The 14,542-nt window shown below is 42.8% G+C and overlaps 2 protein-coding genes across 5 annotated transcripts in view; one reads left to right on the plus strand and one right to left on the minus strand.

The window, feature by feature from the left end:
- Positions 1-9,038, plus strand: part of Cnksr2 (connector enhancer of kinase suppressor of Ras 2) — a 269,745-nt gene extending 260,707 nt beyond the window's left edge. For 3 of the 4 annotated variants that reach the window (XM_087600614.1, XM_087600615.1, XM_087600616.1), the window contains one exon: positions 506-9,038. In XM_087600614.1, the coding sequence (XP_087456740.1) occupies positions 506-721 (216 nt within the window). In that variant the 3' untranslated portion in view covers positions 722-9,038. 4 annotated transcript variants of the gene reach the window in all.
- Positions 3,675-6,430, minus strand: Klhl34 (kelch-like family member 34). Its single transcript, NM_001401129.1, has one exon. The coding sequence runs from the start codon at positions 5,904-5,906 to the stop codon at positions 3,969-3,971; it is 1,938 nt and encodes a 645-aa protein (NP_001388058.1). The 5' UTR covers positions 5,907-6,430; the 3' UTR covers positions 3,675-3,968.
- Positions 9,039-14,542: the final 5,504 nt, after the last annotated feature.

Consider the following 14,542-nt stretch of genomic DNA (forward strand, 5'->3'; position numbering starts at 1 on the left):
AGGGCAAGCATTCTGTCTCTGCAGTAACAGGGGCCTGTTTCCCCTCCATGGAGCATGAGGAATTAATCATAAAGAAGGAGAGGTAGGAAAGGCTCCAAAGTAACTCATAGATAGACAGTAGTAAATACACTTGATGGCAAGGGTAGGATGTTAACATAGACATGACAGAAAGACATAAGCTTCTCTTTGAGTGGTTAAGGAAGACTGTTGAAGAAATGGAAGACTTTTAAGCTGGATCTTATAGGTTGAGGACGGTTTCCTTAAAACATGAAGGTTTCTGTAATCAGAGATGGCAAATAGGAAGGGCCAAGAGTACAAAGTAAATCACATACAAGCAATTCAAGACATACCACTGTGTTAAACAAAAAAGATATACTATGATTTTAGTCTAAATAACTACAAATCTGATTCTTGGAGGCTTCTGAATTTATTGGCACATTAACTTGTTTTAAATTTTGATAAAATTTCATCCCCATCTTAACTATTGGATTCTTTTGCTTTTCAGGCCAGAGAAGGGGAAGTAGCCATTATTGATAAAGTCCTAGACAATCCAGACTTGACATCTAAAGAATTCCAACAATGGAAGCAGATGTACCTCGACCTTTTCTTGGATATCTGTCAAAACACCACCTCAAATGACCCACTAAGTATTTCTTCTGAAGTAGATGTTATCACTTCCTCTCTAACACATACTCATTCGTACATTGAGACACACGTGTAAGTGCATTCTCACTCGAGGCCATCTAGTACCTGCTGGTACTCTGAATAAGTACATAAGGTAGTTTTTTATCAGTGTGTTGGATACTTGACAAGCTATACTTTAATGTTACCAAACTATATGAAACAAAGCATACATGGTCACATTACCACTGTCTTTAAAGAGCATTTGTATGTTTTATATGCAGTCAGTGCTCAGCTTATGTTTACTGTGTGCGAAATCAACTATCTTTAATGACTTAAATTAACTTTTGCAGACAATTCTGAAAACAGGTGATCTTCAAGTAGAAAAAACACAAAAAGGCAGTTTTCTATTTGAAGTCATCTCTTCTCCCTTTAAGTTAATTTTATATAAATGAGACTTCAAACGTAAATCAAAATTTTTTCAGGTGCAGACATCCTTGTGGGTGGGAAAGAATTTAAACCTTTTTATATTTATTAAAATGTTCTAAGAATTTTCTTAAACATTGCACAAAGTTTAATGCTGTAGTTTTATTTTTATGAAATGTAGGTGTGTATAAGAGTTAAGCAAACTAGAAGAGCATGAACATAAGAAAAGTTCAGGTCAAATATCTGTCTTAACAGTCTATTAACTCGTGCTAACTGGTTAATGGAGGTTCTAGTCCAAATCTATGAGAACACTGCATGGTGTATCAGGGCAAAGCTTTGTAAGATGTTTTTGTAACTAAGACCAAAATTGAAGATAGAGCTGCTTTATTTTCTTGGTTTAAATCTTCCTTTATTTTTGTAGTGATGAAATGCTGATTGTGTACAGAAGAACTTAAGAATGGATTTTTTAAAACAGACTTAACTCACCCAGAAAGGCAGCTAACAGCTACACCACACACACACACACACACACACACACACACACACACACACACACAATTTCAGCCCAAACGTGTCTTTTGACTCTTAACTCTTAAAAGACAAGGTATACACTGAAATGAGTACATTTTCCAGGCAGTTTCCAATTTTCTCTCGGTCTGTAACTAAACTTCTGTAATTATACATCAGGCAAGGAAGCAAAATGCAGTTTGGTGGTGGCAGATAGAAGCTACAGTAGAGAAAACAATGTTGAAAAATCATTAATGGATTTCTCTACTAAGGAAAAGAGAGGATGGCAGTCATTCAGGGAGTTATTACATTGAGTAGCCTGAGATCAAGCACTTAGAGTTTTTCCTAGAGTCCTGAACTGTTTATAGAGCGGGTGGAGTCTATGAAAAAGTCCTCTTCACATATTGCCATTTCTGTGTCTAGTTTTGGAAAGTGACCACAGCATGAAAGTGACTTGCTGCTTTTTAGTGTGTGGCTGCATAATATACAAGTCACAATTTGCTGTTTTTTCAGGAGGAAAAGACCCTCCTTTACTATTCTATATCCTAAAATCTACTTCTGATCAGCTTTATCCTGTTGCCTGTACAGCTCAGTGAATGTATTTACATCTCTAAGAGTTCAGATATATGCCAGTGAATATTTTTGCTGTAGAGAAGAAAGTAAAAACTACACAGCGGGATCTTTTTCTTTGCTTTTGAAATCACGTTAAATCACTCTCGTTTTGCAGACTTTGCACAACTGTACAGGAAAGTGGCCTTTCTACAGCGCATTTTCAGTAATCCTATATTTAGTCAAAATGGATGAGAAACATGCATTAATGTTTGTATGGAGTTGTGGGTCCCGTGTAATATTTTTATCATTTAGAAAACCCTATTTGTAAAAAAAAAATTTATTTACTGCATGGTTATTGACGCACATTAAATTTGTGGGATTTTGTATATGTAAAAGAAAGAGAGAAAGAGAGAACAAAGAACAAAACCCCTCTTGTGGTAAATTGAAGTGTGCTTGTTACAATTCTTTAGGCATATTGATGTTTACTAGACCAATGTGTATCTTCACTTAAAATTATTTGTACATGACGGATATGTTATATACAGTGGACAAACAGCCTGCAAGCAACAGGCAGTTGGTGGGAAGACTAGCTCTGTGGCTAGTAAGCAGCTTCTACTTTTGTAAAGTCAGCTGTTATTTTACTGGTAAAAAATTAAACTCATGAATTTTGTAAGACTGGTGAGTTATCAGCCTAGCCTAGCGTGAAAGAGACCTTTTAACACTATATACCTGTGCATTTGATTGCATTAGTTTCAAATCTAGGAGAGAGGCAGCACTGTAAACTGAAGTCAAATAAATTCAGCTCTTAATGAATCCTTATAAAGCACCTACTTTATTCATGCAAAGGGCTTACCACATTTTTCTGTGACCTAATCATACAGCCACCCTCACTACCACCACCCCAGTTACAAGTTCTCACTTTGCCACCTCACTGATAGCACAAGCCAGAAGTAACACCTGTTCAGAGCTCACCAAGGTCTCCTCTGAAATTCTGAAACCTCAAGCTGTCTTCACACTGACCTAATGTAACCTTGAAAACTTCACCTACTCATTCCTTTTCTGTGAGCCTTTGGGGAACGAAGAGTGAAACCACCAAAAATACGCTAATTTTCTTCTTACAAATTTAGTGTACTATGGCTAAATGAAATATATCTAAACTAATAAGCTGCCAGTATAAAAGCAGATGAAACAGGACAGAAAAATTATTAACCAAAAATAGTTTCTAAAAGAAATGCTTTTTATGGTTTTTTTTCCCTCTCAGTTCCATGTCAGTATGAAACTGTGAAAGCAGAACTATAACCATGGCCCTGCACCATAAAAATAATTTTGGCACAACCATTCCATACTGTTTAACAAAGGTGTGTATATGCGTACACACATACACACACACACACACACACACACACACACACACACATAAACAAACCTTCACAATTTCATCCAACACTGTCTACTGGGACTATTAATATAGTTACTGTAGCCAACAATTTTCTGTGGTTTGTGTGTACTAGTACATTCTTTGGATGGGAGATATGAAAATATTCACAGGTACTTGAAAAAACAGCTTAGGGGGAGAAATAAGGTCCTATTTTATTTTCCGATTCCACCTGTAGGCCAGGATGAGTCTGTCTTTCTGAGAACTCTTCGGTTAACTAAAGCTGGTTCATTATCTTTGCATTTGACCATTCCTGGCCGACTTTTGCAGTTGAAGGGGAATAGTTATTCTTTGGTCAAGGCCTTGTTTGCCTCTTTACCCTTCAGAATTACTCTATCAGAGTCCTCTCAGGGGAAAAAAGCCTTGCTCTTCAGGCAAGGTCAAGAACAATTTTCTCTTGGATCCTCTGAAGACTGGACTCACCCATTCAATCCAGCACTAAATTTGGCACCTCTCCAATCTCTCCCTCCCTTGTCTCCTCCGCACCCTCTGCCAGCTGCAACACTGCACACCGAAGGCCACTCCATGCCCAGGGTAGCACACAGCCTATGTCTTCCCAACGGTCCAGGTCAAGGTCATAGCCTACTACATTACGGGTTGGCACCTGGCGTGAATCCCGCCACTTAAGACCACCCAACAGCAGCACTGTCTCTTCTACCACAGCAAGTCCGTAGCAGAAGCGGTCATAGGGTAGTGACCGCAACCGAGTCCACTGGTCTGTGCTGGGATCATAGCGTTCAATCTCAGAGAAGGGCTCATATCTTCCCAAAAACGCAAACACTGCACCTCGCAGCACCGCAAGGTAGTGCCCATAACGAGCTGTGCCCATGGGTGCCCTCTTGCTCCACACTCTCTCTCCAGGGCTAAGGGAGTACATATCCCGGAGGCTACTGGTGCCTCCTTCACCTCTCCCAGCCTTGCCCCCGGAGATGTATACAACACCATGGTCCCCAACAGCACCTGCGTGACCATGTACTGCCCGAGGTAGCTCCCCAGCTGCCACCCAGCGGTCCCTGCGAAGGTCATACATCTCCACTGAGGCCAGTGCCTCACCACAGGTGCCCAGGCCTCCAACAGCCAGGAGACTCTCGCCTACCACACCACACCAGAAGTAGGCTCTTGCTTCTCTCATGGCAGGCACCTCTGTCCAAGTGTGGAAGCGCGGGTCATACCGGTGCACTAAGGCTGTGACTGACCTTGAGCCATCAGCCAGGGAACTAGATGGGCTGCCAGAAAGGCTCTCCCCTCCAAGGACAAATAGGAAGTTGCCGATGGTACATACACTGTGGCCTAGCAGTGGTGTAGGCAGCTGTGTTAAGGTGTGCCAGCTGTGGTTGTACACATCGAAGGACACTACATCCTGAGTGAGCTCCCACTCCTTCTCCTCCTCCATCTCTTCTTCCTCTTCTCCCTCCTCTTCCTCTGGTTCAGGTGCAGGGCGCCGATTCCGAACTACCTCTGGTAGGACCATGATTTCCTCAGTTACAGTCTCCCTAGCTCTGAGACCACCAACTAATAAGATACGGGTCTGGGGACTCCGGACACTGGTCTGTTCTCCCTGCAGAAGCGGCTGGCTGGAGGGTGCTGTGTGGTAATTGAGGGCCTGGATGATGAGGCTCTTGATCCTAGTAGGTAATATAAGACCAGAGCCCGAGTACATGCGCCGCAGGACACTAGCAGGCACCAGGCCAAAGCGTATGCATCCAAGCAGTGTTGAACTATGTGCCAGGCGCTGGGTCGTGGGCTCCTGCTGCAGCCAGGCTAGTGCTAGGCGCAGCAGCCGCGTCTCGGCCACCCGTGCTACATTGGGGGCACCCAGCACAGCCTTCATTGATATAGGATTGAGTTCCAACAGCCCCGAGGGCCCAGCGCCCATCAGTAACAGCTCCCCCAGGTGGCGCACAATACAGTGCTCTGCTGCACCTAGGGTGCGGGCCAGGCCAAAGCGAGCTGCCACATTAGCAGTGAAGCAGCAATTCTCTGGGGTAAGCTGGCGTTCCAAGTAGTGGGCACATAGTCCTAAGGCCTCGGTGACTTGCAGGTAGCTGGCAGCCTCCAGAGTGTCCTCCACAGTGTCCATGGAGAGGGGCAGCCAGGCAGTGTAGATGAAGTCCAGCAGGCGCTGTAGGCCGGCCGCTGAAGGCACATGCAGGTGAATTACGCGAGCCCGCGATTCCTGAGTGTGACTCTTGAACAGAGCCCTGAAGTAGTCGCTGGAGCATGCCAGAAGTGACCTGTGTGCTGGGAACTCACTGCCCTCAGCCTCCAGTGTCACATCGCACAAGAAGCCCTCAGCGCGTAGGGCCTGGTAGCCAGTGAGAAGAGAACTGCCGTGGGCTTTACAGTAAGACAGGAAGTAACTCATGATGCCCAAGGCGGGAAGCTGGGATGGAGCCAGCCAGGCGCGGCTGGAGACATCCCGTGACACGGAACCCCCACCTCCGCTGTCCAGCTGCAGAGCCCCTAGCAAAGGCTGATTTTTGCCTGCTCAGCTTAAAACCTAGGGTTCCTTCATCCAGATTTGGCGGTTGCTTCGTGCCCCTCTCACACAACGTAAGATGTAGAGACAATTTCCAGAAGCCTCTAGTAGCAGAGGGTGTGGATTTCGGAGTCTTCTCGGTAATACTAGACTTGGTTTCAGCCGTTGGTGAGCATGACAGCACGTTGCCCAGAGCCGCCTCCCCTACACAATTTGAGGAGCCCACACTTGCACACCAGAAGCGGCAGTGGCCGCGCACCATCACCTGGAGAGGTCGAGGGTGCTGGATTTCCAAAAGGCCAGATGCGTGGATGTGACCCTATAGTGAGTGGCCCGGGAAGGCAGGATGATAGCTCTGAAACTCCCGGTCGTGGCTGCTCCGTAGACACTCGCGCAGTCCCAGGACAACTGGCTAGGGGACTGGGGGTGAGCTTGTTCTGAGAGAACGATCAAATCAAAGCCTGTGGCACTGAGGGGAGCGCAGGTCAGCTTTGAGGATTGGGAGCGTGATTGGGCGCTGCACATAACATGCCGGTAGCTCACAGCGACAGGAATAGTGCTCGCCTTGGCCGGCTGGCTCTCGGCGACCCGCCCCGCCCCGCTTCCCAGCTGCTGGCTGCTAATCGCTCAAGGGCTCAGCAGGAAGCTTCCTGAGCCAGGGCCCTGACTTCTGTGACCTGACTGGCCTCCAGTAACCGCGGGGAGCGGAGGTGGGGAACATCCCCTGGAATGCTGAGCTGAGGGAGGGGTAGCAAATGCTAAAGAAGGGGCGATTCCCTTGGGACTCTAGTCCTGGTGATGTGTAGACAGGATACCTAGATAAGCTGAAGGCCCTCTTGGTGAACCTTTACAATGGGAAAAGGAGCCTCAGGCTCATCTTTCGGCTTTGAAGATGTACTAGTCAAGAGCAAGCTGGGATTAAGAGGCAATTTTGCGCACTGACACCTAAGAGGAGTCCTCTGCTCAGAGAAGACTCTAGCAAGAGCTAAACCAGAGAGAACCCCAATCTCTGGGCCAAGTTCTTGTGTCCCATGTGAATTCAGGGGCGCTTTCCCTTCCTAACTGCAGACAGTCTCTCAAACTGTCTGGTTTTTTACATTCCAAGGAATTTGCGCCCAACCGCTGCCCTCTGACCCCAGAGGAGCTCTCTTTGCTACTCTTGCCCTTGTGAAAACCATCTCTTTGCAACACAGAGAGCGAAGTTAAAACTCCTCAAAAAAAAAAAAAGTTATTCCTTCTAGTTTCCTCTCTCTGATTTCCATGCTCTGGCTGGCTGCCACATCCTCAATGCCAAGACAAGACAATGGGCAGTAAAGTTGCAAGGCCCAGGAGCGCTGTCGTTTCTGGGGCCCCTCCTCCTCACAAAGTGATTTTCATAAGAAACACCAAGCACAGAAATGGTGACTAAGAAAACCCTGTTCCTCATCCTACTCGTACATTATGAATTCATTAAGTGCTCTTTCTTGCCAATTTATAGGCTTCAGTTTTGTTTTGCTTCCAGCTACAGTTCATTTTCCTGGATTTTGAAAGCAGCCCCTCCAGCAGTCTGTTCCAGATAAGTCTTTCAGACAGAGTTCTATTTCACAGAAGAAAAAAAAAGTCTTAGGAAAGATAAAAAGTCTGTCATTTCCTACTTGGCCAGCCATCAGTGTTTACAAGGTCTCTGATTACATATGATTCTTTAATTTCATAAAATATTAGTAAAAATTCTGCTGAGCTAAAGAGATAGCTCTGCACTTAAGAATCCTTGCTGCTCTTGCAATGGTCTAGAGTCCAGTTCCCAGAACCCACCTGGTGGCTCACATCCATCTGTAACTCTAGTTCCAAGGAATCCAACACCCTCTTCTGGCCTCTGTTGACACCAGGCACATAAGAGGTGCACAGACATACATGCAAGCAAAACACTCATAGACCGAAAATAAAAATAAATATTTTAAAAAGTGATACTGCTGCCAAAGACAGAATTAAGTTATAACTTAAATTACCAAATTATAGAGTGTAGGTAGGGCTGGGGTTGTACTTTTGTAATGCTAAAAAAATGTTCTAACAGAAATTCCTAATATTAGAGGTACAAATGGATTCAGGGAGAGTATTGTTCCTATGGAGATAAAGGATGGCATTAAAATGTGTGGTTCAAGAGTGAAACATAAACTTACTGTGGCAGCACATGCCTTTACTTTTAGCAGTAAAGGAGGCAGAGGCTGGTGGGTCTCTGAGTTTGAGGCCAGCCTGGTCTGCATACCAACTTCTAGGCCAGCCAATGCTGCCCAGTGAGAACCTATCTCAAAAAAAAAGTGAAATATGACTATGATTTATTTCATACAATTCTCCATTTTCAATTTAAATGCCCTTCACTCAAACTAATCAAATTTTGCTAGAAGGAATTTGGGGGATTGTTAAACCAAATCTTGACCCTTTCCTCCAAAATCATTTTTCTTTTTATACAAACGTGGCAAGTGAGCTCCAAAGGGAGTATGGTTTGTCTGAATGGCTTGAACATTAATTTATTGTTTGGCCACGAACCTAGGGTTGCCTTCCTACTATATTATATGTGACCTCATGTATGATAAAAATCAAATCATGCAACACACTTTACTCAGCATTTTACTAACTTAAAAAGACTGACGTGGTTTTTGAAGAGCACATTGCTCATACCTGTACTGAATCCCACCCATCAGAACTGCCCATGACAATGCATTTGTATTCAAAGTGTCACATTACAGAATTAAAGATGCTGTGGAAACTCTTGAACTCTTAACATCAAAATTCCAGTTTTGCATAAAATAATGTGTTGTTGCTGGCTCAACCTAACATGTTTTGCCAGAGAAGATGTGACGGCGTGTGTTACCTGAAGACATTTTTACATTATGTGTGCTTGTAAGATCTTGTTTAGAAAATGTAACTGTCAACCCAAAAAAAAAATCATTGTCATTTAAGTAGCAGTTGTGTAGTGTTAGTATTTTTATTTCTGTGCAATATTAAGTAGTATTAAATAAAAATTTAGTCTCTGTGTTTAAATTGTCGTAGATATGTGTCTTAAATTGTTATCTTGGTCTGTTCCTTAAAGGGGATACTGTATAAACAAAGCGAAGTCATTGTTCACAGCTCTGGAAGCTAGGAAGTCAACATTCAAGGCACCAATGCACTTAGTGTCTAGTGATGACTCTCTACTGTGTAGAAATGGTACCTTTTTTTTTGGAGCTGAGGACTGAACCCAGGGCCTTGCGCTTCCTAGGCAAGCGCTCTACCGCTGAGCTAAATCCCCAGCCCCCTTCTTGCTGTTTCTTACATGGCAGAAAGACAGAAAGCATTAATTCCATCATCAAGGCAGAGAAAGCCCTGTGCCTACTCTTTACCCAGAGGCCACACTTCTCAAAGGTATTATGCCGGATATTAAGCTCCTACATCTTAATTTGGGGAAGATACATATATTCTGACCAGAACAGTAGAATTTTCCAGAAGCTTGCCTTAAAATCCAACCTAAACACACGGTGCTAAGTAGCTCTGCTGGGAAGTCGAAAAGGGAAGCTTATGAGTTGTCCTCTCCGCACTAGACTCTCAACTCCTCAGAGTTGCTGAGGAATAGAGCTGGGTTTTTAGCAGAAACTTAAGCATTCTAAATGGATCCTGGGCTACTGCTATTTCCTCTGAACCTTCCACTACTAGGCAGGTCTGTTCACTGCTGTTACCAATCCCCCACCCATCTTCATCTCTGTAACGAATAGAACTCAAGTTGTTCAAGCATCCTTCTCAAGCATACTTCAAGCTGCAATGCTACTCACCCCAGGCACTCTACTTGCCCTGCGCTGACCTGTCAGAAAACAAAAACAAAACAAACACACCAAAATAAGAAAAAAGAAAAAGAAAAAAAAAAAAAAACCTGGGCCTGTCGATGTGTTCTGAAATCATAGCCCTGAGATGTCAAGACAGGAGGATCCCTAGAGCTCACTAAACAGCTGGTCTTTCTGCGTTGGTGAGCTCCAGGTTCAATGAAAAACCCTATCTCTAAAAATAATGTGAAGACAATTAAGGAAGCAACTTGACATCTACCTCTGGCCTCCACACATATGTACGCATACCTATAAAAACATATGCATACACCATAAACACGCACACACGAAAATGTTATAAAATTTACTGGGATCTTTTGGGGAACAAACTTGAGATATAGTTAAGATATTTTTATTACTAATATATAAAATATCCTTCACTTCATCCATGTAAAGGCAGGTTATCTCTTTCTCATTTACTGTCACTGGCTCTTTTCAATTCAAACATGCTTCCTTGCAACACATGGTTTTTGGCAACTTCTATGGGAAACCTATTGTTAGAAATTGACACATTAAGTTTATTGTGAAAAACACAATGACAAACAGTAACATACATGCAATAAAAAATCCTCCCAGATGGTTTCAACTTTTTCCTGAGAGTATTTTTGTGTCTATTAAATGTATTTTATCTTTGTGATATACAATTTCAGAAAAAAAAAAGTGTTGCTGTAAACAAAGTATCGTCTCCATCTCTTAAGCCTTATGAAAACTCACAGTACCAGAGCAAGGGAGATGGCTCAGAGTTTAAGAGTACTGGCTGCCCTTTCAGAATACCAGATTTCAATTCCCAGCACCCACATGACACCTAACAACCATCTATATTTCCACTCCCAGAGGCTCTGACGTCCTGTTCTGCCTCCTTTGGGCACTGCATGCACTTGGTACTTGCCTGAACATAAATGTGTATATGTACAGGCCAACCCTAGTACATAAAATTAAAATAAACATCTTTTAAAAAACGAAAAAATAAAGAAAGCTCTCTCACAGTACATGATTAAAAGAAGGAAATGTCATAAAGGAGTAATTTTTCTACACTATCACATGAGAACAGGCTAAAAAATAGACATTCTAGAGCAGGAGAGATGGCTCAGGAGTAAGTGTACTTACCTGATCATCTGAAAAGATCCGGGTTTGATTCCCAACACCAACATAATGGCTCACAAACATCTGTAACTCCAGTTCCTGGGGATCTGATACCTTTTGAACTCCTTGAACACTGTACACATGTAATGCATACATGAAGGCAAAACACCCATATGCATAAAATAAAAATAAATTGAGTCTTTGAAAAAAGAAATAGTCCTCAGCTCATTAGAAACTCTAGGTCTGCGGCCTGTGTTCTGTCTAACAAGTCCTCCTCACAATTTCTACTATATTCTTAGTTTACTATTCTGAATAATAAGTTCTTCTGAGTTTGATTCCAGTGTTTTCCCCGACAGAGGGCTGTCTTTATACATTTTTATCTTACCAACAACACAATATCATACTTCACCATGGGGATTAATATGCAATAACTGACACCTATGGGGACAACCCAATCGCAGCAAGGAGGAAGCCCATTTATTGTAAAAAGCCAGAGGTTCTCCATCAAAGAAGAGGGATTAGTGACGTCTGCTCCTCGTTATCCACTCTGGATGATAGTGTTGAGAATGTCTTACAGATAGACACAAACAGATAATGATCAGCTAACCCACGTGTAAAAGAAAGCATAAAGCACTTGATTGAATTCTCAACTCTAAAGTTGGCGGTAGTCCCCATTTCCTATGTAGATGCCCTATTTTCAGAAGTTCTTGGATGAATCATTACATATCCAAAGAAGCCAACCAAATGATATAGGGGTTGGAAGATTTTTTTCTCATATAGAGACTAAGTAAAGGAGCTAGAGGGTTTGAATCAAGAAAGAGAACCCTCAGGAGTCAATAACCACAGTTTTCAGTTTTCTGAAAAGCAAGAGAAAAGCAGAGATAGTCTCCTGGCCAGAGTGCAGAATTAGCAATTGGATTTTACACTGCCATCACATACTTATAGAACCTAATGACAATTTAGAATTTTGGAGAAAAACATACAAGTAGATGATCTAGAAAGTGCTGAGCCATAAGGTAGGTTTATATGATGCTTAAAGAAGGTAGAGAATTTGTCCAAGGGAACACAGTTTACTTTAATAAATCTAGTTCGAGCCATACATGTGACTCTTCCATTCCTTTATCGTTTCAGGGTTCTCCAACCCCAGAAATCTCCTTGTGTCCCCTTATTGGCAGAAGACCCTTGCTACATGAACTTCCCCCTTGTTTGTGCATTTGTGAAGAGAAACAATTATGCCTCTCCCAAGAGTCACCCTCAACTCTTGATAGACTGGATAGTGGTCAGTATGCAGACATGACAATTCCCTGTGCAAGTTATTCATACCGTTTCCTGAGCTCAGCTACTGGACTTAGCCACAGTTACTTTCTGTGGGAGCATTCTTAATGTTCCATGCTTTCAATTCCTGCCTCCCTCACCTGCTCACCTCTTCTGGAACTATGTCCTACTAAATTACTTTCTCAGAACTATCATGTTAGGATACATACTGTTACAAAACCCCACCCAGGACACATTGACACTTTGAAGAATGGGGAGGCAAACAGATACCTTCTGTGTAGGCATATGGAGCCAATGGCTCCTGCACCTGAGAGTCAAGACAGCCTCCCACTAAAAGGCATCTTTCCCTCCCTAACCCATCAGTCTTTCAGTAATATTCTAGAAGGCAAAATGAGCTCTCGAGTAGTTTCAGATGCACATGACACTATTTTTCTCTTAAGATTTGTCTACAGGTACTATAAAATGGTTTACTTAAAGTTGTTTTTTTTAATGGATTGATTTATGCTATGTCAACAAAAGAAACAGCTCTTGCCTCAGAGGAATAAGTTTAATCTGTGGGGAATTTGAAGAAATGGTTCAATCTGAGACTAAATCTACATGACCACAGCCCAGGCACAAAGATTTAGGTTTCCCCAAGTTCCAATCAACAAAGAAAGTGAGAGAGGAACGAACACTTTGGTGGATACATGAGGTAGGTAGGTAGGTGGGTGGGTTGCAACAAAGAGGAAAATTCTGCTCTAGTGTCAAGGACCAGCCTTGGCTTAGCACCCTAACACCCCTTCCTCACAACCCCCGGCTAAGCTACTGTTGCAACCCACCCACCTACCTACCTACCGCTTGCCTTGGAAGCGCAAGGCCCTGGGTTCAGTCCCCAGCTCCGAAGAAAAGAACCAAAAAAAAAAAAAATGACGTGAAGTTAAATGTGGGTACATGCTGCCAGCTCTGTTCTGCTCACAACAACTCTCCCAGAGATCTCCAGACAGCTCAGCTCTTGCTAGAAAAGAAAATTCTAAGACTCTCTAGATGACACTTGGGTTTTCCAAACAAAGTCAGAAAAGCTGCTAGAAAAAAATTCTTGGATTTTCCAACCACAATCAGAAATACTGCTAAAAGCATTCTAAAAGAGCTATGTGCCCTCCCCACATTTCTCTCCAAGTGGCTCTCTGGAAGACTTTTAAAGCCCAGTCTTTAATTTACATACTAATTCAGCCATTTACTCCAGGTTCCCTTTTGATTACCCCAGGAATCATCATTTTATGACCTTAGCCCATTGATTCTTAGAAGATAGCAAGAGGACTGGAGGGATGGCTCAGTGGTTAAGAGCACCTGACTGCTCTTCCAGAGGTCCTGAGTTCAATTCCCAGCAACCACATGGTGGCTCACAACCATCTGTAAAGAGATCTGATGCCCTCTTCTGGTGTGTCTGAAGACAGCTACAGTGTACTTATATATAATAAATGAATAAAAAAAAGTTTTAAAAAAAAGAAGATAGCAAGAACATTTATTTTGAACATGGCAAATTAATTCAGAGATCTACCTGCCTTTGTAAACACAGACAGTAAGCTAGTTGGGTGGGATCTTACTCTGAAATCACCATTCCCACCAAGCCTGAGCCTAAATTTGCGGCTGTCTCAGGATGATCTTGAAATCAAGAATCTGCCTGCCTTTGTAAACACAAACAAATTTAGCTGGATTGGATCTTGCCCTATAAGCAGCACTTCCTAAATCTCTTTACCTCCTTCTTTTATATCTTTCTGACAAGCTGGCTCATAGTGCATCTGCCTCAGTTCTTTTAGGTTCGTGAAGAGCCTCACATAGTTCATATTACATCCTTATATTTTGCATAGTTGAGAAATTATACATTCTTGAACTCATGTTTTCAGAGTTCTTTCCCATAGTATTAAGGGCTGTCTTAAAGGTCATATTGCTCGTATATAGATATACCCTTGCCTCCTGGATCCGTGCTGCTTCTAATTACCATGCATGGATAAGATGACAGAGAGAACATTCCCTGATAATTTTGGTGGAGAAAACATTTCCCAAAGGAGGAACATAAAGTAAATTATGTACATTTTTATACAAAGAAGCCCCACACCCACAACAACATTCCACAATCAGGAGGCCCATGCCCTGCTAGCTCTGCTCCAGAGGTAGAAACTGTGTCACACCATCCCTTCTGCAGCAGCCAAGCAAAACTCAGCACTCTAGGCCTTAGACAGCATACTTGTCCCTTTGGTTGGTAGAAACAAGGATTCTGTTCATATATTCCAAAGGATTTACCAAAAGGCATTACAGAAGAGGACAATAAATGGCTATTATGGGAATTAAAGATGT

The sequence above is a fragment of the Rattus norvegicus genome, chromosome X (assembly GCF_021556685.1).
Source record: "Rattus norvegicus strain SHRSP/BbbUtx chromosome X, alternate assembly SHRSP_T2T, whole genome shotgun sequence".
Classification (NCBI taxonomy): domain Eukaryota; kingdom Metazoa; phylum Chordata; class Mammalia; order Rodentia; family Muridae; genus Rattus; species Rattus norvegicus.